The sequence below is a fragment of the Ochotona princeps genome, chromosome 3, assembly GCF_030435755.1.
Source record: "Ochotona princeps isolate mOchPri1 chromosome 3, mOchPri1.hap1, whole genome shotgun sequence".
Lineage (NCBI taxonomy): Eukaryota > Metazoa > Chordata > Mammalia > Lagomorpha > Ochotonidae > Ochotona > Ochotona princeps.
The window spans coordinates 29,122,473-29,150,419 of NC_080834.1; the positions used below are offsets into that span (position 1 = coordinate 29,122,473).

Below are 27,947 nucleotides of genomic sequence, written 5' to 3' on the forward strand. Positions count from 1 at the left end.
CTTACTTTCCAATAAAAATGTTTAACAACAAAAATTTACTCTTCAAAAAACTACCAATTTACATTTTTGATTATGGAATGTGGGAGTATACTGATTCAGCCTTTTAATCTTAACTTGTCTAAAGGGCAAATCATGATTAGCTAATGTTTGAATTATTTCTTTACAAGTACTGTGCATAAAGTTAACGGTTTGAACTTGTATCAGCAATTCTTAATTTATATGAGTAGGTTTCAAAATGTTCTTGGAATAACTGAATTAAAAGATAGTGTTGAAGAGCTAGCATTGTGGGTGGAATGGTGGGTTAAGCTGCTACCTGAGTGAGCTCTAGTTCCACTTGTGATGCAGCTCCCCGGTAGTGTGCTTGGGCCCTGCCAGCAGTCGTGGAGGGAGTCAGGTCTCCTGGTTCTGGCATAGCCCAGTCTCCGCTGCTGTTGCCGCCTGAGGAGAGAATGCACAAAGATCTCTGGGTCTCCCTCCTCTGTCACTGTTTCAAATAAAACAAATCTATCCCCCCCACTCCAAAAAGGTAATGTTCGAGTTCTGTGAGCTTTCTGAGGGACATGCCCCTCCCCATGCGTTGTGATATGCGGTTTGCAGTGCACCTGGGCAGTTAAGTCCCTGGATGGTGTATTTACACGGAGCAGATACACTGCAGGTCACTGTTGGGGTGCTTGAACATTGACTCGTGTAGTAGACATTTGTCCAGTAAGTGGTTGCCTCCACGTTTGAGATTCCAGGGACACCAGAGAGGTGTCATGTATCGTAAGGTTCTAGTTTTTTCTGTTAGTTTTGTTGTTAAAGATTTATTTTATTGTAAGGCAGATATTCAGAGAGGAGAGACAAAGATCTTCCTTCTGCTGAATCACTCCCCAAGTGGCTGCAACAGCCAGAGCTGAGCTGATCCGAAACCAGGAGCTATGAGTTTCTTCTGGGTCAGCCACATGGGTGCAGAGTCCCAAGGCATTGGGTTGTCTGGTACTGCTCTCCTAGGCCACAAGTGGGGAGCTGGATTGGAAGCGGAGGCACTGGGATAGAAACTGGCGCCCATGTGGGATCCTGGTCCTTTTGGGATCCTGGCGCATGGCAAGAGTCTAGCTGCTGAGCCGTTGTGTTGGGCCCCTGGTTTTTTTTTTTTTCATTGGAGTTCATATCCTGGTGGTGAACTGATAAGAACCGTAGACAAATTGTGTGTAAGGCTTAACACTGGTAATGGGGCTTGGAACGGTGGTGGCAGCGTGAGAAGTTGTTGCAGGACATTTTAGATAGGTTTGTGAGGGAAAGCTTTTTTTGAGTGGTTAATATTTGACCTGAAGGATGGAAGGGATACAGTGATGTTGAAGGTTTGAGGTAAATAGTTGTTTTTTTCTTTTTAAACGTGCGCTCTGGAACTATGGCCCCTGGGCATCTGAGTCCTGGAACTCCTTTTACAGCAGTTTTGATCAGTTTTAAAAACCTTGTTTAATCACTGAGCCAGCATTTACTCTTTACTGTTTTCTGCAGTATCTTTTCATATCTGTCTTATTGTTGGAATGTTTTAAAAGAACTCTCCAGTTGGTCACATTCTAAATTCCTTTTTTTCATAATTGCAGGTGGCTTGTAAAATTGTTTGAGAGACTGAGATTCAGAGATAACAGTGTGAGCCCCTGCCTGCTTGCCCACTCCCCAGGTGGGGGATGGGCCATGGTGCTGGGAGTGGGAAATCTCAGCGGGAACTCAGCCTCACTGCTGCCTCCCCGTGGCCTGCGTTGTCTGCACCCTAGAGTGGGAGTTGGAACTGGGAGTGACACCCAGACACTCTGATGGAGATGGAGTACCTGTCTGTAACCCCTACGCTGCCTCTAGTTCATTGGAGGCATTGGTTTTTGTTGTTGTTGTTGTTTTAATTTTTTTCTTTTTATTGATTGCATTGCATTATGTGACACAGTTTTATAGGCACTGGGATTCTCCCCACCCCTCCCCAAACCCTCCCCCCATGGTGGATTCCTCCACCTTGTTGCATTACCACAGTTCAAATTCAGTTGAGATTCTTTCATTGCAAGTATCTACCAAGCATAAAGTCCAGCATCTTATTGTCCAGATAAGTTCAGCGGTTTCTTGGGGAGACCATCTCTGGTCTAAAGGCAGAGCCGGCAGAATATCATCCTGATCAATTAAAAGCCCTGACATAACATCAGTAACAGTTTATAACATTATGAAACTAATTGACATGGTAACCAATATGTTAAAAGAAAAATGCAAGTTCTGAACCACATCCTGTGACTTCTTCATTGACATTTCAATTTTAGTTTATATACAACCAGGTTCTATGCACTTTAAAATTTCTATAGATTAGTATTCAGCTGTCTTTTGTCTATTTTAATTTTAGTATTTAGCAGTTTATAGCGTTGAAGCATGATTTTGCTGAACCTGGCTCTTTTTAGAGTACTCTAACTCTATAACTCTAACAAGGCGTATGTCAACAGTTTAGGTGAACAGTTTTAGGAGGGGTGTGCGGAGAAATCTTCAATACCTTAATGAGGAGTGACTAATCTCTGTGTCCCACCCAGTGAGCTATAAGTGCATCCCCGCTGACCATTTCCTGTCTGATTCTAGGCTTTGCTTGTTCTCTGTCTATTCTAGATTTTTTTGTTTGTTTGTTTGTTTTGAGGGGTTTCTGGAGCAATCCTGATGGTCATTGCAAGAGAGGGTGGGGACCCAAAGTCGGAACCAGGCAAGGACCAGAGAAAGCTCCCCTCCCTAGTCCCGGAGGAAGTTTACTGTTCTTCTGTTTCTGTGGACCGCTCAGGGCTCCTGGTTGTTGGAGGCATTGGTTTTAAAAAAGTTTTTCATACTTGTTAACTTTTACCTCCCTGTTGATTCTGCTTAAAGTTTTGAAGATTATAATGGTAGTGTGACATATATAGTTCCCTAAATATTTGAACGCACTTATGAATATTAATTTTTTAAGACTTATTCATTTTTATTGAAAGGCAGATATACAGAGAGGAAGATCTTCCGTCCGATGATTCACTCCCCAAGTGAGCCGCAGTGGCTGGTGCTGTGCCAGTCCGATGCCGGGAACCAGGAACTTCTTCTGGGTCTCCCACATGGGTGCAGGGTCCCAAATCTTTGGGCCGTCCTCGACTGCTTTCCCAGACCACAAGCAGGGAGCTGGGTGGGAAGTGGAGCTGCCGGGATAAGAACCGGCACCCATATGGGATCCCGGGGCATTCAAGGTGAGGACTTTAGCTGCTAGGCCATGCTGCCGGGCCCTGAATATTAATTTTTTAGAGATTTATTTGAAAGAGTTTTAGCATGTAATATTGGGTGGGGAGAGAGAGAGAGACAAAAAAGAAAGAAAGAATTTCATCTGCTAGTTAACTTGCTAAATGGCCATAATGGCCCGGGTTGGGCTAGTGTGAAGCCAAGAGCTTCTTGTGGAGTTCCCTTGTGGATGCTGGGGCCCAAGCAGTTGGTCCATCCTCTGCTACTTTCCCAGGCACATTATTGGGGAGCTGAATGGGAAGTAGAGCAGCTGAGACTCAAATTGGCATTCATGTGGAATGCTGGCATTGAAGACCTCGATTTAACTTGCTATGCCACAGTGCTGGCCCTTGAATATAAATTTTTAATTGTTATTATTATTTTCTTTGGGGAGAATTCCTTTCTGGTTTGCTCTGCTGATGACTGTATGGCCTGCTGTGGGGGGAGCTGGGCGCTGGGAATCCATTCGAGGTCTCCTTCATGATATGAACACACGTGAACCATGACTACTGCCTAGCCCAGGATCTGCATTAGCATAGAGCTTTAGTCTGGAATCAGAGCCACGTATTCTGATACAGCATTTGGCTGTTGCAAGCGGCACATTCATTGCTGCACCAAATGCCCACTCGTGTAATTTTGTTTTCTTCATGTATTTTATTTTGACAGATGATTGCTGTAAGTATAGCTTTGCCCAAATGTTAATCAGTTTGTACTCTTGGGTCATCTCTACTCTGTCTAGATTGTGCTGTCATTGTTGTTACTATGTTCTTGCTAACTTTGATCTATTTAGGAAACTGTTCTTAATTGGTGCATTCTGTAGTATTTGAATGATTGAACTTAAGATTTTAGTTTGGGGCTGGCACTCTGGCATAGTGGGTAACTGGCACTGGCATCCCATATGGCTGCTGTTCAAGTCTTAAGTCTTCCATCTCAAATCCAGCTCTCTGTTGATGTGCCAGGGAAAGCAGGCACAGGATGGCCCACGTGCTCCGGCCCCTGCACACATGCAGGAGAGCTGGAGGAACCTTATGGCTCCTGCTTTTGGATTGGCCCAATTCTGGCTGTTGTGGTATTAGCAGAAGGAAGATTTCTTCATTTCTCTTTGTCTCTGTAGCCTTTTCAAATAAATAATTTAAAACATCATAAAATATTTCCTTTTGAGGGGTAGCTGTGTACTTTCTGGCTTATTCCATATCCATTTGGAAAATAATTCTATTTGATTTAAATATGTTTAATGAAGAATTGGTTCGAACCTTTCAGAGCTCAGCAGTTTAATTTAGAATTTGCATCTTTTTTTTTTACTTTTTGTAAGTTTAAGAACTTTCTTGAGGAACATTTTTGTGAATTGTTTTGTATGTGTTGAGTTTTAATGGATTTGCTTTAAAGATGAAGCTACATCGAGCAGTGTCTTCACTGCACCATAGGACCAAAATGCTTTCAGCTGAAGCCTGCGCTGCAACACGGGTATTTCTTTACGTAAATGAGGGGTTGCGATCTCTTTCTCCCTCATTCTTTTTTTTTTTTTTTTAAGATTTATTCAGTTTATTACAAAGTCAGATATACAGAGAGGAGGAGAGACAGAGAGGAAAATCTTCCGTCCGATGATTCACTCCCCAAGTGAGCCACAACGGCCGGTGCGCACCGATCCGATGCCGGGAACCAGGAACCTCTTCCGGGTCTCCCACATGGGTGCAGGGTCCCAAAGCTTTGGGCCGTCCTCAACTGCTTTCCCAGGCCACAAGCAGGGAGCTGGATGGGAAGTGGAGCTTCCAGGATTAGAACCGGCGCCCATATGGGATCCTGGGGCGTTCAAGGCGAGGACTTTAGCTGCTAGGCCACGCCGCCGGGCCCTTTCTCCCTCATTCTTACTGGAGTCTCTCTTTGCCTTTGAGTTTTGGATCCTTTGAAAAGCTTAGAAATGAAGCTGAGAGTGTTCATCTCTTCAGAAACAGAATGAGTTAAGTAAGACACTACATTTTAAATTTTGTGCTACAGAAATGCTGTCACTTTTTGTTTCAGTGTTGGGCTCTGCTATGATTCAATGTGTAGGAAATATAGTGTGATATGGTATAAATTTTCTTTTTGCGTGGTTTCTAGATAACATTTAAAATTTTAGGGAAAATTAAAGGTCAGATAGAAGCAAATGAAAGATATTGAATATTCATTTTAGAAAAGCTACTTTCTAAAATACCCAGTCTATCTGGACTCTATTATCACTTCCTATTAGCTACCCTGGACTTGAAGAGGCTGATTCTTGGTCACAAAAGGTAGTGGTAGTTAATAAAACCAGTGATTCAAGGCGTGGTCAGATACGGATTATGATGATGAACAAACTGGTAGAGTGGGTGAGTGGCCAATGAATAAAATTGCTAATAGGTGCTCCTGTTAACATTCGGGTCTGAGCCTTTAGAATACTAACATTATTTTATTGATTTGCTCATAGTATATTCTTTTATATATATATATGTACATATATTATATATTTGTACTTTTAAAATTCTGATACGGTTCCATGGGCTCTGGGATTTCCCATACTCCCTCCCCCAAACCCGTCCTCCCCCCTCTAGTTTTCCCCATATTATCATAACAGTATAGTTCCTCTTAAACAGTCATAAGTCACTCATTGCTGACATGGATGATGGCAGAGTCCAGCATCCTATTGTCAAGATATTTCATTGGGAGTCCATCTTGGATCTGGAAGTAGAGGTGAACACTGCATTGGGATATGGTAGTCTCTAATACACAGTTACTATGCATCCCCCTAAATGAAAAACCACATAACAAAATCAACAGTAGGAAGAAAAATCAAAATTTACAATGCCATGAAGTTAAATTAACATTCTACTGAATGACCAATGTGTGGCTGAAGAAATGAAAATCAAGAACCTTTCTGAAGAAAATCTTGCTCATGAATGACCTCTTGGTGAAGAATTTGAGAAAAAAATTGTTTTGAGGAAATGAAAATAAAAACAGAAACATCAGAATCCATGAAATGTAGTTCCTGCTGGTCTTTGTTGGTGAGATATGTCTCCTGTAGGTAGATGGGTTTTCTTTTTGACCAGTCCACTAAGCTATGACATTTCATTGATGACTTTAAGTCATTTACATTCAGGGTTGTTATAAATAGGTGATAATTTGGTCCTGTCAATTAAGCAATGAGTTGTTCCTTGTTTGATTTAGTCTTTTATTTTGCTGGGATGTTCTTCGTGTTTGCCTTTGGTTTTGGTGGGGCTATTTTCTCTGTCTAGCACCTCTTTATCATTTGTAGGGCAGGTTTGGAAGAGGCATATTCTTTTAGCTTTTCTTTATTGTGGAAGATTTTATTTTATTTTCAAAGACAAAGGAAAGCTTTGCTTGGTACATTATTGTTGGCTGACAATTTTTTTTTTCTTTTAGAATCTGGAATATGTTGCTCTATTCTTTTGTGGTCTGTAGAGTTTCCTGTAAGTCATCGGCTGTGAGTCTGATTGCTGTCCCTCCATGTGCCAATTGATTTTTTTCATGTGACCATTACTCAAGAACCATTTTCTTGTGATTTCCTTGAGTGTATGGGAATAGGCACCACATTGCTGAGATGCTTCTTGTGTGGTATGGAAGTAGGGTGAGTCTTCCTGGATCTTTGATGGTGTGTTACAGTTCTTAGTGGGGTAGTGGATCTGTGATTTTCTTGTGTTTGAAGATTATGACTACTGTATAGAATGCACGTTCCTGTAATATTTGGACTTGTCTAAGTATACTTGTCCATATATTTAGGAAGTTGAAGTTTCCTATTTTTATTTATCTGTTTGAATTTCAGAGAAACATGTTCTATCTGCTAGTTTATTCCTCCAGTTGCTTGCACAGCTGACAGCTAGGGTTGGTCCAGGCCAAAGAAAGGAGTCTGAAATGGAGTCTGGGACCTAATGTTTGAGCTGTCATTGCTGACACCACCCTCCCTGAGCCAGAACTCCAGTCCAGGCACATGGCTAAGGGGTGCCCCCTACGACCTAGGGGAACTCTTAGCCACTGTGCCAAGGGCTCACCACCCCAGTATTTGGATGATCAGTTTTACTACTTTTTCTGTCTGGAAAATGAGTGTGGTCTGGTTGTTAACAAAGTTTAAGATGGTTTAAGAGATGAAACCCTGGGAAGTAGTCTTCAGTTTTACATCTGGAGAACTTCTTTTTATTTGATGTTCAGAAATCAAGACTTCATTGTTTGTTAGGCTTGGAAATCAGTTATGCCATTTAGAAATTCTCTAACAGAGTCGTCGGCCTTTTAGTGGACTTCCTTAGATGGAAAAAGGTGGTTTTCCTCCTTCCACAAGTCATGTTGTGTTTTACTTAATTTTTTAAATCTTCACTTGATCTTAGCCAAAAGGCCGAGAAGCAATAGTTTTTTGAATCTTGAAGTGTTTACATGTGTTATTTAGGTCAGTTAGTTTAATTGTGATTTTTCTTTCCATATTGTATTAAAAATTCTTCGTGATTTTTTTCTTGATAATATAGGACTTATTTTTCTCTATTTCTCTGATTTTCTGCTACAGTTTTACTTTCTGGTATAGCATGCTATTAACACTATGAAACTTTTGAGTGCTGCCTCTGTTTTGACATAGGGTGTCTTCAAAAAGTTCATGGACAATGTGTGTCCTGAAGAATTGTGCATAAATTTCAAAACCTTAATGCACTGAAATCAACTTTTCCATTTCTTTATGAATACTTAGTCACCTTCCGTTTGCTGGTTTATTTCCCAAATAGATTTAACAGCAAGGGCTTGGACCCAGACCAAAGCCCTAGCTGTTGTAGGAATTCTGTCCAGATCCCCTGGATGGGTGGATGATAGTATCCCAAGGGCTTGGGCCCGACAGTGGTTTCAGCTAACCAAGACCTCAAATTGGCCTGATCACTGGCCATACAGGCAAGGGCAGTGTGTTGTAGTGGGCTGCATCTCAGTCTTTCTTCTGTGTCCTTGAATGAGCTGTGCTGTGTTAGATTCTCCAACCACCAGGAAAAAAATAACTCAGCCGAACAGATGAGAAGAATTTAGATGGCCTTTATTTCAGGGAACTATGATCACGGGCTTCCCTTCCCCATGCAGCAGAAAGGACAGCCGTGAAGGAGTGGGCTGCAGCGGAAGAAGAGCGTGGAAGAGACAGGGAAGGGGCCCTTTTAAACTCTCCTTGACACGGAAACCAAGACGGGGGTCACCTCGGCCCTTATTGGTGGGGGGATATGGGTCTGTGCCCCTCATTGGTGCAACGGTGGTCTCATCGCCTGAGGGGCCCGCCAGAATTCCACCATCCATTCCAGGTTTGTTTGGAGGCAAACTCCGCCCTTCTCCAGCCACCGTGGTAGCCATCATGCTGGGACTTCCTTACCTGGTATATGTGACCTGGTATACGTGCTGATTAAGGGATGACGAAGGGCCAGGAAGGCCTGAATGAACTCTGATATGTTAGCTAAAGAAGGGGGAATGGTGGGCTTCAACTATTGAGGTGAGGCTAGGGTAATCCAGTCTGCAAAAAGCATAAGGAAGCTGAGGAAACAATTGCACAATATATGCTCTCATTGAATAAGTTACAGGGCCGCAGAGTGAGCTGTAAAGCATGGTAAATGGTCAACAGCTGCGAAAACTGAGGTGTCCTTGCCAGTCCAGCAAGCACAAATTGCTGAGGTAGTTGGTTTTGAGGTATATTTAACTGCAGCTGTTGTGTCTGTGGAACTAGCATCAGTAAAGACTAGTGGGGCTGGAGAAATTGGTTGAGGAAGAACCACTGAGGATAAGGTTGGGGTATTAGACACATAGCCTGACTGAATTTGCTGGGATTACAGTGGCTATCAACTTAAGGCCTGTGTATGCTTTTAATGAGGCTGAGAGAGTTAAATGATTGGCAATCCCAGAAGATCTGGCTCACAGCCTAACTGCTGTAAGGGGAAAAGGCATAGGCTTTTAGCAATGGCAGCAGGCATGGAAATGGGGGATTGGACCTTTGCCATTCTGGAGGAAGCTAGATATATACCCACTCAATATTGTCTGATGGTTGCCACAGTGCACCAGTAGGTATATGATCAGTATTAAGGACAAGGCCCCAAACTCTTTGTTTGAAGGTTCCACTGGTGGAGCTCCCAGGAACCAATGGCCTGATTGATCAGGGCAAGAGCAGGTTCAGCTGCTCTGTTAGCGTGCTGGGGCAGCGGCGTGGGAATCGCCACTCAGGCAAGCAAGAAGTGGGGTCAACTGTTGGGTACTCAATTTTAACCAAGAATGAATCCAATTTAAATGGCCTAATCACATTTGTGAATTATTTCAAGTGGTTTTCTTGGGGATCATAATGTGAGGGTGTGTGGGGTGCACAGTAAACGGGAGCACTTCAGACCCCCCCAAAATAAAAAGGACCATGCTGACCCTTGAGGGGCCATGGTGAGACCTGAGGCTTGAGGTTACTCTGAGCTGCACAGCAGGCATGCTCAAGAAAACCAGGTTGTGGAATTTTGTTTTTGGTAGTTCATAAATTTAAAAATATATATACATTTATTTGTTTGAAGCCAGAGAGGGAGGGACAGAGATTTTCCAACTGGTGTTTCACTCTCTACATAGCCTCAAAAATAAAAATAAAAAAAAAAACCAAAAAACACAAAAACAGCCCAGGTCTGGGCCAAGAGCTCGTTCAGATCTGCCATAGTGTCGCAGGGGCCCAAGTAGCTGGGCCGTTTTCCACTGCTGCCCCAGAAAATGAGCGGGGAGTTAGGTCAGAAGTGGAGTCAGCAGCTGGGCCAGGAACCTGTGCCCAGAGGGGAATTGTGGCAGCTTTCCATGCTGTGTCCCAGCTTGGCTCCCAGATTGTTTTCAGAGTTCTTTACATTTTCTGGATACATTTCCTTCAGAAATACACTTCCTGATGACTTTCAGCCTGTGGCTGTGTTTTCATTCTTCCTGAGCTGCCCTTTGAAGAATAGAAGCTACCGTGTTTTTTGGGTTATCTTTTTGGTATCACATTCTTCTTGGCCTACCTGTGCATCATAGACATTTTCTTCTGATGTTTTAGGAGTTGTATCGTTTTATGATTCATCTGGAGATAATTTTGCTTACAGTGTGAGATGAAGATCAAGTCCTTTTTTTTTTTTTTTTACAAATAGTCTGATGAGACGACCTCAAAAAAATTAATGAAGAATTCATAATGTATTTTAATTCTATCCCCCACCAAGTTTCTGAAGCCCTGGTGCTTGTGTGTGTGTGTGTGTGTGTGTGTGCGCGCGCGCGCTTCTGGACACTTGATTCGACTACTGGTCTTTGTCTCACTTGATGCCCCCCCACTTGGGAGAGACAACAAGAGAAAGGGATCTTTGCCCTTCACTGACTCCTTCCCTGCTAGCTGCCATGGTTGGTGCTGGAACAGGCCCGAGCCAGGAGCCAGAATGCCATCCGGGCCTCTCCTGTGGCTGCAGGGCCCCAGTACTTGGCCCATCTGCTGCTGCTGTGTTGGGTGGATCGGAAGTGGAACTGCGGGACTCCACCAGCGCTCTGGTGACAGTGCTGGCCCCTCTGCTGTACTGTTTTGATTGTGATAACTTTGGGCTGAGTTGATAGTACTCATTATTAACCTTGTAACTTTGTTCTTTTTCAGAGTTTCCTGAGCTTTGGGTTTTCTAGGTCATTTTCATCTAAATTAAAAAGAAATTAATGTCTACAAAACTTCTGGAATTTTGGTTGGGATGGGTTTGACTTGATAGATTGATCTACTGTGTCTGAGTCTTTAACTTTTTTCAGAATGTTTTGTAGTTTGCACCATGTTTCATCATACTTATGCATTTATTTTTTGATGATACTGTAAACAGTGCTGTTATTAAAACTTCCTCTTCACCCAGGTCTTATCCAATAAACATGTGGCTCCTGACCATCTGTTGCAAATCTGCCAGCGCATCGGTCCTATGTTGGATAAAGAAGTCCCACCCAGTATTTCAAGAGTCACTTCTTTACTTGGTGCAGGAAGGCAGTCTTTGCTACGTACAGCAAAAGGTACCTTAATTTGAAGAAGTGTTCTGCTTTGTATTAATAGCTTAATAATTACAATTGTGGAGTAATGTAAGCGATGTGGAAGAAAGGTGTTATGTAACTATAAATCTTGCTGTGGATTATAATATCTTGCAATTAGCATAGATCATTGAAATTTATTACATTAAGTGTCTAATGAGTCCTTTTGCATTTAAAATATTGATAAAGATGCAGTTGTTAAGCTAAGAAGCTTGAATTCATTCTGAGATGTGTTTGAGGTTTGATCTATGTGAGTTCTTTCCATTTTGTAGCTCACTCGTAACTTCATTGAATGTAATTGTATGTGTCTAAATAAACTTAAATGCTAGAAGTACTTCGTTGGATACTTAGAATCTGAGAGCCCTTTGTCATGAGGGGAGGTGATTTTTAAAATTTGGTAGCAGTTTGCAATCAAGCACCAAAAATGTAAAATTGCATGGTTCCTTTTTCATGGATTTTTTTGCAAAGTTATGTGATAGCAAAATGTTTGGAATTGCTATTCTTTTCTGTTAGCTTGGTATAACTGACTTAGACTAAGCATATGTATGTGATATAATCTATGTATACACTTGACTAACCGGCTGACGGGAAGACTGTTGGCTCTTCTGACCCTGAGCATATGTCAAGTTCATCCCGTGATGACTTTGTCAAGAGCTGTTGGTGATGTGCTGCGCTCTTAGATGCCTGACTGAGAAAGAACAACCCTCTGCTTTGCCCAGTGCCAAGCTGGTTTGCTTAGTTGTTTCTTAGTAGAGACTAAGCAATGTCACTCACTGGCTCTAGTCAGGCACTGTTCATATTCTTCCTTTTTCTGTGTCCCCATCACTTTGTAATGAGGTTGTTCTGTAGTAGGTATTTGGGTAGCCTGTTTGCTTTTGTTCCCTTTTGTCAAGCTCCATGGTGTTCTGTGATGAGCATTACTTTAGAACTGGCAGATCTTCGGAGAGACCTCAGTAAGCTGCCCTAGGGCTGGAACATATTTCTGTATTTGTTTTGTACGAGTGCCCCAGACAGAGGCCTTGGAACTGCTCTTTGGTCATGGTGAAGATAATGAATTCATTCCTGTCAAACAGAACGTGCCTGTTGGCTTGGGGCACCAAGGCAGTGGAGGTCTGTGGGCATCTTCCCTCTCCTCGGCTGTGGACAAGCTGCCTCTTCTGGTCCTTAGTCCATTTCCTGCTCAAGGAGGGATGGGGCTGCAGAGTTAGTGCTTGACTCCCAGATCTTACATGCGTGTTCTGTAAATGAGCGGAAAGCTAAGCTTGTTCATTTTTTTGGAGTTTAAAGTTATGGTGGTATTGGCTAGATTAATTTTGAAAGTGAGACTAGTTAATTATTTAAGTCAAGAGTTTTCTTATCAAGAAATTTTTCCTTTTGAAGTTAACATTTTTAAAAAGCTGGATTAGTTGTGATTAAGACCTTTTATCTTTCATATTGTAACTTATAATTCTGCTTTGAAAAATAAACACTTACCTGATACTAAATGGGACTTGGAGTCGAAAGATCTGATTTTATGGTCCATCTCACTAATCATTTGCAGTGGATCTCTTAAAAAGTCCTGGAACTTTCGGGCCTCAGTGACCTCACCTGTAAGTTGGCGAACACACCTACCTCACAGGGTTGTTGTGAGGGTCCAATGAGACTGTATGTGCAAAGCACTTGGTGAACTGTAAAGTGCTACACAAATGTTAGTTGTTACGGCTGTATCTGAGATGTCATCAAGATTTTTTCCCCCTTCAGAAATAGTCTAATAAATCTCCAGGGCTTTTCTGTTAAAGTATATTAGTTGGTAAAACTTTGAATAAACAGTTTATTGCAATATACGTAAGTATTCTATAAAATCTTTCTTGGGGTTAACTTTCAAGATTTTATGTGTATCTAAAATTCATTTTAAAGACTGCAGGCACACAGTTTGGAAGGGCTCTGCCTTTGCTGCTCTTCACAGAGGAAGACCCCCGGAAATGCCGGTCAACTATGGTTCCCCGCCAAGTCTCGGTGAGTGAGGGTGGCCTTGGAAATGACTCAATTTCCATTCTTGAAGAATTCTTATCTTTATGAATGCTGTAGTAAAACCTAGAAAGACTAGTACTTTTATTTCAGTCGTATTTATCAAATTTCAAATTCTTTTCTAAATGTACTAAGAATAAAATTAATGAAAAATCATGAGACGTCTGTATTAATATAGTACAAAAGAATTGGAAGACATTTGAATCGTTGGTATTTCTCAAACATGGATTTTGTGATCTTACGGAGATTGTTTTGGATTTTTGTTAGCATTTTATGTATTGGCTTCTCCTTAACCATTTTCGTTGTTTTTATTTCCTAGTGGAGATACATCGAGGAAAACAACTCACAGGGTGTTCCACTTTTAGCACAGCCTTTCCAGGAACTATGTATCAGCATGTAAAAATGCACAGGAGGATTCTTGGCCATCTGTCTGCTGTTTACTGTGTAGCATTTGATAGGACAGGACATAGAATCTTCACAGTGAGTTAACATTTCAAACTCCATTTGGGATCACCTGGAGCACTTTATTGTGCTTCAGAACCATCTAGAAACTTAAAAGATTTTGATGAACTTGGTCTGGTGTGGAGCCTGTGAATTTGTCTTCTCAACTGTGTTTTTATTTAAATGAGTGTGTGGGAGCAGTGCCTGGCTGCCTGTTCCCTGCCCAGGTGCCCACAGTTGACAAGGAGTTGGGAATTCAGGCTCAGTCTCCCACATGGGTGGCAAGAACCCGGTAATTTCAGCCATCACTGCTGCCCCCTAAGGTTACAGTAACAGGAAACTGGAGTCCTGAGCTGGGGCGGGCTATGTTCTTGATAGGGACATGGGTGTGTGTGTGTGTGTGTGTGTTTATTTAAAGATTTATTTATTTGAAAGCTAAAGTTATACAGAGAGGGCAAGACAGAGAGACCATTCTGTCGATTTACTCCGCAGATGGCAGCAATGGCCAGGACTGAGCCAGCAGATTCCTCAAAATCTGCCACAGGGGTGGTTGGGGCCCTCTGCTGCTGCTCTCCCTCGGCTGCCGACTGGAAGCTGGGTAGGGAGTGGAGCAGCCAGGCCGTGCACTGGAGCCCTTAGGGACGCCGGAGCTGCGGATGATGGCTCTGCCCACCGTGCCGTAATTCTTGTTGCTCACATGGCTGTTTTAACCAGTGCCTTAGCTGTTAGGCTAAATGCTCACCCTAGATTTGTATTGTTAAAGTAACTCAGGTGTCAGCGCTGCACAAAGCTCTGTGTGCTGTTTTGAGACATACTGAGTCAGAATAATGGTTCATTTTCCTTTTTTTTTTTTCTTTAAAGATTTATTTGAAGAGCTGAGTTAACCAAAGGAAGAAACAGAGATCAATTAATATGTGATCTGTTCACTTGTTCACTCTGTAAATAGCTACAGCAGCTGGGGCTGGGCCAGGCCAAAACCTGGAGTCTAGAACCCTGGGTCTCCCCTGTGGCTTCCACTGCTGGCCATGTTGCACTGCTTTTCCTGGCATATCATCAGGAGCTTCAGCTGATGCACATACGGAAGGCCCTGCTCATGTGTGCCGCAGATCTTGGCTTAACCTGCACACCACAACGCGGACTCTTGGGGAAATTTTTTTTTTTAAAAAAAGATTGATTTATTTGGAAAACCGAATGTCAGATAGAATCTTGCACTTGCTAGCCAATAGCCAGTGTTGGGCCTGGTCAAAAGCTGGGACCTGGGTCACAGCAACCCAGACACTTTGACTGTCATCCGCTGTTCCTTGGGCACGTTAGCAGGAAGCTGGCTCAGAAGCAGTCAGGTCTGAACCCCAGGCACTTCAGTGATGCGATATGGGCATAGCTTGGGGCAGCTTAACCTGGCTGTTAGAACACCCACCCCATTCTTACTAAGAATGCTTAAAAATATACATGCCTAGAAAGACAAAAAAATATATACACACCGAATACTTCCAGTGCAGCCCATTTTAGATTACTGAATTACATTAATTTGTAATTAATCTAAATATGTATAAGGAAATTACTCCAAATTTAAAAATGCCTTTGGGGCATACGTGGTGGCATAACAAGCTAACCCTGTGCCTGTGGTGCCAGCAACCCCATACGGCCATTCTTTCTAGTCCTGGCTGCTCTGCTTTTGCTCCAGCTCTCTGCCTGTGGTCTGGGAAAGCAGCGGAGGATGGGACAAATCCTTGGCCCTTATACTCCCACAGGACACCTAGAAGAAGCTCCTAGCTCCCAGCTTTGGACTGGCTCAACTCTGGGGTTCGGGCCATTTGGGGAGTTGGCCAACAGATAGAATTTCTCACTCTCTGTTAAATGTGACTTCCAAGTAACAAATTTTTGAATCTAAAAAAATGCCATAAACATCCCAAACTTCTACAAGTGATTTCTGTTAACACTGATTAATCACTAATACATGAAAATAGATTGGTTATGAAAATAACCTTCCCATGCAAAATAATTATTAGAAAACTGATAAGTGGAAATTTAAGCACTTAAGCATTTAGATAAGTTTAGGATCACTGGTAAGTTTTCTTAGCATTGTGAATCAGATTCAGAGTGGATACTGAAACCTTTGCGCGCAGCTGCTGGTTGGTACTGTAATCTGAGGTGGAGATAGTGTTCTCCTTGTTGCCTCATTTGTTTTGGGATGGCTCCTTGCTTAGTCTTCATATATTTGTCCTAATACTTGTCAAATGATTGAACTTGGTGTAAACTGTACTGACATTTGATTGTTGTTAACTGATGGAGGTGATCATGAACTTTTAGCTGAGACCTAACTAATTGTCAAGGAAATTTGTAGAAAGTGTTATTTATGATGTGATCTACTCCATAGAATTGATAATTTCACAGTGTATGTAGATTTTCTTTATGTTGAAGAAAAATAGTGTTGTTCCATAGGTGATTCCTATGATTCTATAGTAATCATAATTCACAGAATTTTCGACATTTGGAAAGAGGGGAGGGCTCTAGATGCTTCACTGGGTGGCACCCAAAAGCTGTTGTTTTAAACTTACAAGCCTTGCTGAACTGATGTTCGTTTGTCGCATGTATTATTTCCTCAGGGCTCAGATGATTGTTTAGTAAAGATTTGGTCCACGCATAATGGTCGTCTGCTGTCCACGTTACGAGGACATTCTGCGGAGATCTCAGATATGGCGGTGAACTATGAAAACACGCTGATTGCTGCAGGAAGCTGCGATAAAATCGTTCGAGTGTGGTGCCTGAGGACTTGTGCGCCGGTTGCTGTGCTTCAGGGGCACACAGGATCAATTACGTCTCTGCAGGTAAAGCTCTGCTTGGTGGGCACACATGTCAGTTACTACAAGTCTGTCCCTTTAGAATTGATACCTAGAAAGGTCCTCCCTTGTAGGTGATCGATTTTGAATTTAGGTAACAGAAAAATGTGATTTGAACTTTGACAAATCATGGGAGGAAAATATAGTATCTAATGCAGACAGGCTTACGTAGGACAGTATGTGTGACTTACTGCTTTCTGAGATTAGTGCGGAATTGGATGTCAGTTACAAACTAGTGTTGGTTTATTTTTCTACTTTAAAACTTGTGGGTTCTGACAGGCTGAAATTTGGCAAGCTTAAATTTGCTGATTTTTTAAGTTGAAGTTTTTAAATTTTTCAAATTTAAAAAAAATTCTATTTGTTTGTACTGAAAGGGAAGATTCACAGAGAAGGAGAGACAGAAAGATCTTCCGTCTGCTGGTTCACTTCCCAAGTAGCTGCGACGGCCAAAGCTGAGCCCGTCCAAAGCCAGGAGCTTTCTTTAGGTCTCCCTTGCAGGTGCATGGTCCCACAGCTTTAGTCCGTCATCGACTGCTTTCCCAGGCCACAAGCAGAGAGCGGGAAGGGAAATGGAGTAGCTGGGATTAGAGCCGGTGCCCCTGTGGAATTCTGGCACGTGCTAGGTGAGAATTTAGCCACTGGGCTCCTGCAGTGGGCCCTGTTTTTAAGCTGTTTGTCACAGGAAGTAAAGAGCAATTGTGAAGACATGTAAAATAGAATGATAGCATAGGAGACTCCTGGACCTGCCGGCTCCTGGCTCGTTTACTTGGCCACTTCATGTGTCCCTGATGAGGCAAAGTGAGACATAGATGAAAACAGGGACCTCCCATCTGCTGGTTCCCTTTCCTGATAGCACATTGTGGGTCTTAGGGCGTACGGTTGTCTCGTGAATGCAGTATTTTGTTTGAATAAGGAACAAAACAAAGCTTACCCCTTACATTTGATGTCTGTAATAATAAAAACAAAATTGTAAACCTAAGTTTAACCATCCTACTGAGCTGTTTAAAAAGTTCTCTCGCAGGCCTGGCACGATGGCTCAGTGGCTAGATTGTTGCCCCATGCTCTGGGGTCCCATGCGGGTACCAGTTCATATTCCAGCTGCGCCACTTCCCATCCAACTCCTTGTGCTTTGGGAGGGCATCTCTTTTTGTGTAGACTCGATCTTGGGAACTTAGATATTGTGGACGTGATGTAGTGTGACTTTGGGTGCTGGGAAGTGAAGATTGGGGGCAGCTATTTGCTTCAACTGCTGGTCTTGAGGAGGGGCAGCTCTGTGGTCACCTGGACACTCAGCAGCCTTGGAGACAGTCAAGAATCTCCTGTCCCAGCTGTGGGACTAGCCCAAGGCAGTGTCCTGGTCACAGCCTTGTGAGACCCTCAGCCGGAGCTGCTGACCGTCTACTGCACCTGTGCTCATAGTGCTTAGAAACTGAGAGATACGGGTACTTATCACCTGTGCTCATAGTACTTAGGGACTGTGAGATACGGATTCTTATCACCTGTGCTGATAGTACTTAGGAACTGTGAGATAGGGGCAGCGCACTGTGGGGTGATTTGTTCTATTTCAGTGTAAACTGTACATAGCTGTGTTACATATAGCATGTACACCAGTGGAAGCCAGAATTTGATGATCAGACGTGTTTGTCAGAACAAACAGCAGAGAAGAATTATGAAGATAAGTATAGGAATTATATGTAGAGAGCCCGGCGGCGTGGCCTAGGGCTAAAGTCCTCACTTTGAACGTGCCAGGACCCCATATGGGCGCCAGTTCTAATCCTGGCAGCTCCACTTCCCATCCAGCTCCCTGCTTGTGACCTGGGAAAACAATTGAGGACGGCCCAATGCTTTGGGATCCTGCACCCGTGTGGGAGACCTGGAGGAAGTTCCTGGCTCCTGGTTTCGGATTGGTGCAGACTGGTCATTGCAGCCACTTGGGCAGTGAATCATCGGACGGAAGATCTTTCTGTCTCCTCCTCTCTGTATATCTGACTTTCCAATAAAAATAAACTAAACCCTTAAAAAAAAAAAGGAATAATACGTAGAAAAATATAGGATTAACAAAGGAAGATAGAAAATTCTAGTTAAAATCAGGATTAGTGAGGGAACAGGGAAGAATGTGCGGCATACTGCAGTCAGGTTTGAGAAAGGGGCATCAGGGAAGATCTCCAGATAACTTAAAAGGAACATTTTAAACATTCTACAGGAAAATTGAGGAGAATATGAGGGTTGACACTCTAAAATTTGAATTGATTTGTGACTTAAATATGTAGTTGAAAAAAATCTTTCTCTGTGTTTAGTGTTTCTTTCAAATAGTTGATGTGACTCTCCTGAGGAAGGAGTTACACACACAGACTGAGAAAGTGTGAGTTGCCTGTTCCTCGGGACAGACAGGCTCAGGCAGAGCGACGCACGGATGCACCTTGTGAGCCTTCGCTGGAGTCTAGATTTTCAGCGAGAAAAAGCTCTGAAGGACTTGTGTAAAACGGGAAATTTCAGTTTGGATTGTGTGTTACGTAATAATACAGCATTAAGTGTCTCAAGTGTTGCTGGGCATGTCACAGTTACGTGGGTGAATGCTATTGCTTTTAGGCAGGAAGTCTCCAGCTCAGTCCCAGTGTCCCTGCTGGGCACCCGCGTGGGACCCACGGCCTGGGCGGAGTAACCAGCTCTGGACAGTGCTGGTCTCTGTGATAGGTGCTTGTGAGACGATCATTAAATACTCTGTGTCAGTTACACATTTTACAAAATCAGCTGTTGGGGAAAGTGAATACGAGACTGCCATCATGACTGTTGGACGTTATCTTAGCACATACTGTCACAGCGGAAGGGGAGAAGATTCTGATTTTCCAATAGTTTGCTTGCCTTTTTGATAAATCTCAGGGAATCCTTTGAGAATGCCCGGAAATGTTGTGATTTACATTGTACATTATAACCGTGGCCCTAGGTAATGATAATAAAATAGCATTGTGCAGGTGTTCAGTGCCTCTGAAATACTGACTCTAAAGTGGCTAATATAGTAAGTTTTACGTTACGGATTTCATCCCTCCTGACCATAGTGATAATGCCATCTTTGACAGTGAAACAGGATCAGTGAAAAGTCAAAGTTCTTATTCTGCCACTGCACAGGTTTTAACAGTAGAAACTGCTAAGCTGCTGAGCATGTGTTAAGAGCAAGATAGTTTCTAAAAATGTATGTTATTATAAGAGAATTATTTTGACATTGAAGTAAATGCACAGAGATGACTATAGCACAAAATCAAAATGACAAGGGACTTTGAGGAGTTTTCTTTGAGAGGGATATACTGAGACTGAGGTATGGGCCTGTCTTCCATTTGCTGGTTCAGTCTCCAGCTGGGCACTGCAACCAGCATCGGGCCAGGTCAAAGCCAGGAGCCTGGACCTCCATCTGCTGTGACAAGGCTGCGTAAGGCTTGGAGGGCTAGGGAAAGCTGTGGTTTACTGAACACCTACTCGGGGCCTCCCCTCTGTCAGTAAAGTTTTGTAGGACTTAGCGCCTTACTGACCAGCAGGACAGCTTCTTGCAGTCTCCCCAGCCGCAGCTGGTAGCCTGGCCTCCAAAGATGCAAGCAGCAGGGAGGGCCAGGGTGCTGAGGCTCCTGCAGCTCTGGGCTTGTAGAGGCAGTGCCTTCTGCTGGCCTCTTCCCTCTGGGAAGTCAGGGTCCACCTGCAGTCCAGTCTGCAAGGCTAGACTGCAGGGGCTCTGACTCTGGATAGTGAGTTGCAGCACTGGCCCTTCTCCCCTGTGTTCTGGTCCCTTTGTAGACTGTGCCTCTGGTTATAGCATCAGGACGTGGTTGCTGTCCACAGACCTCCGGGCGGTGGCTTGCAGCTAGTTAAGATTGAGATATTATAAGGAAGACAGTGTGTTGTCAATGCAAGAATAGACCACAGTAAGAGAGGTGGCAATAGTACTCGTGCATCTGGGAATTGGATTTAGAATACAGGTGACTTAAAAATGTTCTTTCATAGTCATTTAAATTGTAAAAGGACTCTGCAGGGCTCCAAGTTTTACTGAGGTTTAATTTTAATTAACAGGTACATTCATTAATATATATTTTGAGATGTGTTACTTCTGTTATTTTGGAAAAGATTTGCTATAAACTCAATATTCAGAACATATCTACTTAAATGTATGTAAGCAGATTCAAAATTTTCTAATTCTTTATGGGTCAGGATGTGTTTTTTTATGTTAATGGCACTGACGGTCTCTGTCTTTTTAATGTTTGTTTATATTTATCTCCCAAGTTTACTTTTTCACTCCCCAAATTCTTGCAAAAGCTGGGGCTGGACCAGGCTGTTGCCTGGTGCCCAGTCTCCATGTGGGTTTCCCATAGAGGAGGGAAGGACCAGACACTGGAGCTGGCCTGTGTTATCTTGTAGGATGCGCTAGCAGGAAGCTGGGTCATGTGAGGAGCTGTCATGACTCAGGACTCCCAAACTCTGGTGCAGGATGTGACTGGGCCCCAATGCTTTCAGTTGCTGCTTTGTCTTGAATGTTTAACGATCAGTGAGTTCTGTTGCTGCTTCTGTTTGTTTTGTTTATACTCTCCCTTCTGGGAACGGATGGGAAAACAGGTGGCTGTCAGTCTGTTAAGATTTTTGGATTGTTTTTGGCTCTTCTTCACATCTTACCTGTCCACTTTCAGTGTTGCATCCTTGGCTTTTGGGGTTTGATTTGACAGTTACGTTATGTTTACTGTTACTACATCAGGGCACCTGAAAGGTTTACTTTTGGCTTTTGATTTCGGGATTCACTGTGTAAGATTTCTTTTTTTTTTAAGATTTATTTTATTTTAATAGGAAAGTCAGATGTACAGAGAAGAGGAGGGAGAGAGAGAGGAAGATCTCCCGTCCAGTAATTCACTCCACCTCAGAAGGCATGGAGCATCACAAGGCAGGAGGGACCATGTGACTGTATCTTTGTGGTTTCACTAAGTCTCCCACCTTTAATCATTGGGGCTCCACCCTGATGTGTCAGTCTAATCTAGTCACTTCCCAAAGATCCCATTTTTAGACACCACAATTGTATTGTTCCCAGACTCTCAGAACTATTAACATAAAAATAACCTGTAAAACAGAGATCTTTGAGGGCCTTAAGCATCTAGACCAATATTCAAGCCTTAGTTCCCTGTAACATGCTGTTGCTATGCCCTAGTGTGATGACTCAGTGGGCTAATTCTCCCCTGCAGGCACTAGGATCCGTTATGAGTAACAGTTCATGTCCTGGCTGATCTACTTCCCATTCAACTTCTTGCTTGTGTCCTGGAAAGTAGCAGAGGGTGGTTTTAGGCCCTGCGGTAGACCTGGAGGAAGCTCCTGATTGGAACCAGCAGATAGAAGATCATTCTTTTTCTCCCTCTCTCTGAAACTTTGACTTTGCAATAAAAATAAATAGATTTTAACATACACACACAATGTTGTTGCTAAGGCCAGATTCTCCACCTAGCCTATCCATCTCCTAATTTCACTCAGATTTCTTCTGTCACTTTGGAAACAGTGCTTATATTATTTTGTTATATATTGTTTCTCTTATATTTTCTTCTCTTTTTAAAATATTTGTTTATTTGAAAGTGCCACAGACATCTCCTGCTTGTTGGTTTACTCCTCAGATGGTTCCTGGGGTCAGGGCTGAGCTAGGCTAAAGCACAGAGCTTCATCCAAGTTTCCTCTGTGGGCGGCAGGGACCTTAGCACATGGGCTGTCTTGTGCTGCTTTTCCAGGCCATTAACAGAGAGTTGGATAGGAGGCAAGTGCCTGGGACATGCTTGCATCCTAAGCTTTTTACCCTGCATGCCACAATGCTGGCATTGTTGTTTCGGAGTTCCTCCTGATTGAATATTTCTGGATGAAATAGATGTTTTTTTTTTAAGATTTACTTATTTTTATTGGAAAGTCAGATATACAGATATACAGAGATATACAGGAGAGACAGAAAAGACGATCTCCTGTCACCAAGCCGCCACAGAGGCTAAAGCTGCACCGATCCGAAGCCAAGAGCCAGGAGCTTCTTCCGGGCCTGCCATGTGGGTGCAGAGTCCCAAGGCTTTGGGCCGGCCTTGACTGCTTTCCCAGGCCACAGGCATAAGAGCTGGTTGGCGAGTGGGGCTGCGGGGACGCAAACCAGGGCTCATATGGGATCCCGGGGCGAGCAGGGATCTTGCCAGTAGACTGCTGTACCATGCCCCAGAGCTTCCTTTTTTTTTTTTTTTCCTAGCTTGTTTGTGTAGCATTCTTGGTAGTTTATTTCCTGAAGACACAAGACGACAGAGCTCTGTGATGGTTCATTCATTAGATGCTTGCAAGCACGGCATTGGGCTGGACTCGAGCCAGCGAGTTAGTCCAGGCGTCCCGTGTGCTCATTGTACCACCACCAGCCTCTTCCAGCATCTGCATCAGGACGGAGCTGGAACTGGGTATCAAACTCAGAAACTTCCACAGGGCATGTACCTGTTCCTGAGCCTGGGTACTTGGTTAAACACAAATTTTAATCCTGTTCTGGGTTATAGTGTGGTTTCTTACAGTGCAGTTGAAATTTAAGCTGACGTTCATCCTAAAGAATGGATCTAGTTTTGTTTTTTTCCTGGACTGCTGCACAGTTGTTACAGTGCCGCTTATGCAGAAATGCATTGTTTCCCTAGGTCTGCGGTATCACCTTCATCTGACGTCAGTCTTACGAGGGAGTTCATTTTGGGGCTTTCTGTTGGTCATTCAGATGATCTTAACCATTGTGTTTGTGATTGCTTTAATATACTTTGATCCTCACATTTTATATTTTCTCTGGGTAATTTTGCTTGTTTCAAAACTGGTCTTAATTTCCTTAGGGATTTTATTTATTTAGTTTTTTTTGAAAGAGACACAGCGTGGGAGAGACAGATCTTGAATCTGGAGGTTTATTTTCCAGATGGCACAATAGCCAGGGTTTCCCCAGGCTTAAGTAAGGAGTCAGGGATTTTATCGGGGTCTCCCACATTGGTGACAGGAGCCCAAGTGGTTGTGCCGTCTTCTGGTACGTTCCCAGGCAGTCAGCAGGGAGCTAGATTGGAAGTCCAGCAGCCGCTAAGCTTCTTCTACTGAGATCTGGGAAGATGAAGGTTTTCACTCTGAAGGATGAGTGGAGAGCCTTGTCATGGTATGGTAGGAGTGGGAAAATTAATTTTTTTTTTTTTTCTTGCCAAGGGCCATTTAGATATTTAGCATCATTGTGGGTCATTCAGAATCACTTAAAAAATTGAGCCTGCTATGCATTTGTTGAGTTTCAAGTCTTACGTAAGCTTTTTCAAGCCCACACTCGATGATTTCATGGGCCTTCCGTGGCCTGGGGACCAAATATTCCCCATCACTACTCTGAAGTAGCACTTGTATTTTGGATTTCTTGTATTTTGCTTCTAAAGAATATGAGTAAATAGATAATTTAGACACTGAGTTGTGTGTGTTGTTGCTTTCCAGTTTAGTCCAATGGCCAAAGGCTCTCAAAGGTACATGGTTTCCACTGGTGCAGATGGGACAGTTTGCTTTTGGCAGTGGGATTTAGAGTCCCTGAAATTCAGGTAAGTAACTTTAGTTATGTAACAGATTTTCTTCTCTTCCCCCCCCCCCCCCCCCCACTCCTTCTCTTTACTCCCAAGACTTAGGCAGAGTTACACAGAGAAGAGCGGGTGAGACAGCTGTTCCCATTCACTGGCTCGTTTCCTAAATGGCCCAGTGGCTGGAGCCAGGCCAGTCTGAAGCCAGAAAGGCGCTTCTTCCCATTGTCTTGGATGTATTGACCCAAGCACTGGGCCCTCTTCTGACTTCAGAGGGTCTTTAGCAGGGAGCTGGCTCAGAACTAGTGTCCGCATAGGCTGCGAGTGCCACGGGGGGTGGCAGCATCCTGCCGGCCTCAGCAAGTTTTCTGTAGTGTCTTTTATTTCTTTTCTTTTTTTTAAAGATTTATTTTTATTGGAAAGTCCGATATATAGAGAGGAAGATCTCCTGGCCGCTGATTCACTCCCCAGGTGGCCACAGTGGCTGGAGCTGAGCCAGTCTGAAGCCAGGAGCCAGGAGCTTCTTCCAGGTTTCCCATGTGGGTGTAGGGTCGTCCCAAGGCTTTGAGCTGTCCTCGGCTGCCTTCCCAGGCCACAAGAAGGAAGCTGGAAGGGAAGTGGAGCAGCTGGGATTTGAACTGGCGCACGGATGAGATCCTGGCACTTTGAAGGTCGGGACTTTAGCCACCAGGCTGCCGCGTCAGTCCCTGTAGAGTATTTTCAGTGCAGTCTTAGTGGACTGAAACCTGTAATGAGATACTGTGTGTTGTGCTTGTCTTTTTGCTTTTGAACTTGGCTTTTATTACATGTTAACAGGCATTTCATGTTGACGATCCGACAGTTTATTAGCTGGGTAGAAAAAAGCATAATTTTCTTAGTACATTTTTGTGACAAAAGATTATGTGACTTTCAAAAAAAGTGTTGGAAACGTGTCATTAGCTGTGTGATAAATGAAGATCAGGTGGGAACACGTGACAGGCACGGGCCTTGGGTCATAGACCTGTGCTGTCCTGTGCTGCTGACAGCAGTTCAGTGAGGGAGCTAATTTTTCATTGAATTTAGATTACCTTACTCTCTGTTGTTAGGAAACTCTTAAAATGTGTTTGGAATAATTTGTGCCTGAATTCTTCAACTCAGAAAGTTTTAGGATATCCTACTCAACTAATAATTTTTGATGACAGTGTATGAATTGAGGTATTTATTTGCTAAGTGCACACTAGAAAATTTCAGTTCAGTGAGAAAGAAGTCTGAAGTATCCCAGATGTGAAAACTGTTGGTGTGGGATTGATTTTAGATATGTTAAGTAATATGAACTGGGTTTTCTTTTCTAGAAATGTTGCTGTTAGGACATTTGAGGTTGTACTTGTAGCTCATGCCCCGTGTTTGTAGGAGAGAGCTGCCCCCTTGTGACCATGTCCTGGCGTGCATTCACCTGTGCTGTCTTAGTCACCTCTGGGGAGGGTCAGTACGCCGCTTCTGTGCGGTGGGTTTGTCTGGAAGATTGAACTGGACAGTATCTTTGAAAGTGTGCAAATATAATAGCGTATATGAAGATGCTTAATATACAGATAAGATTGTAGTGATTAACTGTGCAAGAATAAAGCTAATAGTTTAAACATCTTATTTTGTACAACTGACGGATTTTAAATCATTATCTTGTTCTTTTAAAGTCCACGACCGCTGAAGTTCACTGAGAAGCCCAGGCCGGGCGTTCAGATGCTTTGTTCTTCTTTTAGTGTTGGTAAGGTAATTTATTCAGTGATTTTTTCTTAGTTTATTTCAGTATTTACTAAATGATCTACAGTATAGCTAAGATCTTTTAAGTCAAGTGTTTTTAATGACTTCCTCTCTTTAGGTTTAATGTATGGTACGATCATTTAACAAGCTTTTTGTATTTTTTCTTTTCCATTCCCCTGTTCTGCTTTCCCTTGTGTGTAATCATCAGCGATACAGGACAGCCGGCAGCAAGGCTCGAGCTATTCCTTAGGGGTTGCTTCCGTGCATTTTTTTCTTTTCTTTTTTTCTTTTTTTTAGCTTATTTTTATTCTTTAGAGATTTATTTTTATTGGAAAATCAGGTTTACAGAGAGGTGAGACAGAATAATCTTCTATCTGCTGGTTTTACTGCCCAAGTGGCTACAACAGCCAGAGCCAAGCTGATCCGAAGCCAGGAGCCAGGAGCCTCTTCAGGGCCTCCCATATGGTGCAGGGTCCCAAAGCTTTGGGCCATCCTCCACTGCTCTCCCAGGCCACAAGCAGGGAGCTGAATGGGAAGTGGATTATCCAGGATGCGAACCGGCGCCTGCGTGGGATCCCAGCACATGCAGGGCGTGGACTTTAGCTTCTGTTGCTCTTGGCCCATTTCTGTACATTTCTGAGATCAGTTGTTTATGGTATAACAAAATTTTGATTTTTTTCCCATTATCCTAAATTACGCATTTTTGGTAGCTTGAAGTTGTTTTCCATACGTGTGTCTTGGTGAAATTCCTCTCCTTTTTTCTTGTCAGGTTTGGACTTGTGTGGCGACTTTGCTTTTGATAGGTCATAGAGGCTTTCATAAAAGACAGGAAATTTCAGTTCAATATCTAGTTGAGATAAGTTTAGTTTTGGAATAAGAGACCCCACTTTGTCTATATTTTAAAATTTAGCAATCCTATTTGTTTGGCTGTTTGATGTGAACAGACGTTTAAGCCTTGATTTCTGTGTTTCAGGTGGTATGTTCTTAGCAACGGGCAGTACTGATCATGTGATCAGAATGTACTTTTTGGGTTTTGAAGCACCAGAAAAAATCGCAGAACTTGAAAGTCACACTGTAAGCATCACCTTTTAAAGTTCTGTAGCTGTAATGGTTGATTCTGTTGCTAGATTTGCAAACATAAACTGTTATTTGTAGTTTTTGTAGAGCAAATGAATTTTATTGTAAAAGTTTTGAAGTGTTTGATTTAAAAATATTAAATCATAGTTGCGTTAGTTGAGAGATGGTTGTAATGTTTTTATACATTTTTGCTGAATTATGTTCATCAGTTAAGAATAAGTTAGAGACTTTATATTAATCAATTGGAAATGTCCCTTGTGGTTTTTGTTAATTTTACTGTAATGCTGATTTTTGAATAGGAGATAGTGGGTTTTTAAATGGTAAAAATATATTGGCAGCTCGGCGCCTTGCCAATGCTGTTGTTGTGCAGTGGCTGTTTTGACCTTGTCTGATGAATAGAGTTTGGTTTCTTTCAAGTAGATCTTCTCCTACCCAAGCTTATGAAATGAAAATGCTATAATTGGGGCTATAGTGAGGTAGATAATTGTTAGTGTTGTGTACACAGACCATGTCGGGTCAACTTTCTCCTACTGGATTACTTGATAAAGTGATAAAATCACATTAAAAGGTCAAAACAAAACAATTTGTATATCATCATCAAAGTGAATATGCTTTCTTGGCAGCTGCTGAAAAATCTATCTTTTGATGTTTTGACACAGTTCATTTTCACCTAAGTCATTTTGAAAAGATGTTGTGGTAAATGCAGTTTTACTTTTGGAAGCAAGGCCCTTCCCCAGCCTCAGCCTGGGGTGTGCCTGCTCTAGATTTTTTACTATACTTCAGAGTACTGTAGATATTCAGTGACAGAACCAAGCAGCGTAAGTACAGATCTCCTGCTTGTTAAAGCAGTGAGACTTCCTTTTGGAACATTTACACAGTTTAGAGGTGACATGTCTGTATTTTTGTTTCTTCTTTAGGATAAAGTAGATAGTATCCAATTTTCTAACAGTGGTGATCGGTAAGTGTGTATTTATATGTTTTTAGGCAAATTATTGTTTAACATAATACGTGCTTGTGTAGCTAGTATATCAGTTTGATCTTTTTCGCT

The 27,947-nt window shown here is 42.7% G+C and overlaps 1 protein-coding gene across 1 annotated transcript in view; it reads left to right on the plus strand.

The window, feature by feature from the left end:
- Positions 1-27,947, plus strand: part of BRWD1 (bromodomain and WD repeat domain containing 1) — a 107,215-nt gene that overhangs the window by 12,203 nt on the left and 67,065 nt on the right. The window contains exons 5-12 of the mRNA XM_058661618.1: positions 11,088-11,238; positions 13,150-13,248; positions 13,580-13,740; positions 16,308-16,529; positions 24,009-24,109; positions 25,756-25,826; positions 26,796-26,896; positions 27,817-27,857. Of these exons, the coding sequence (XP_058517601.1) occupies positions 11,088-11,238; positions 13,150-13,248; positions 13,580-13,740; positions 16,308-16,529; positions 24,009-24,109; positions 25,756-25,826; positions 26,796-26,896; positions 27,817-27,857 (947 nt within the window). The remainder of the gene's footprint in view (positions 1-11,087; positions 11,239-13,149; positions 13,249-13,579; positions 13,741-16,307; positions 16,530-24,008; positions 24,110-25,755; positions 25,827-26,795; positions 26,897-27,816; positions 27,858-27,947) is intronic.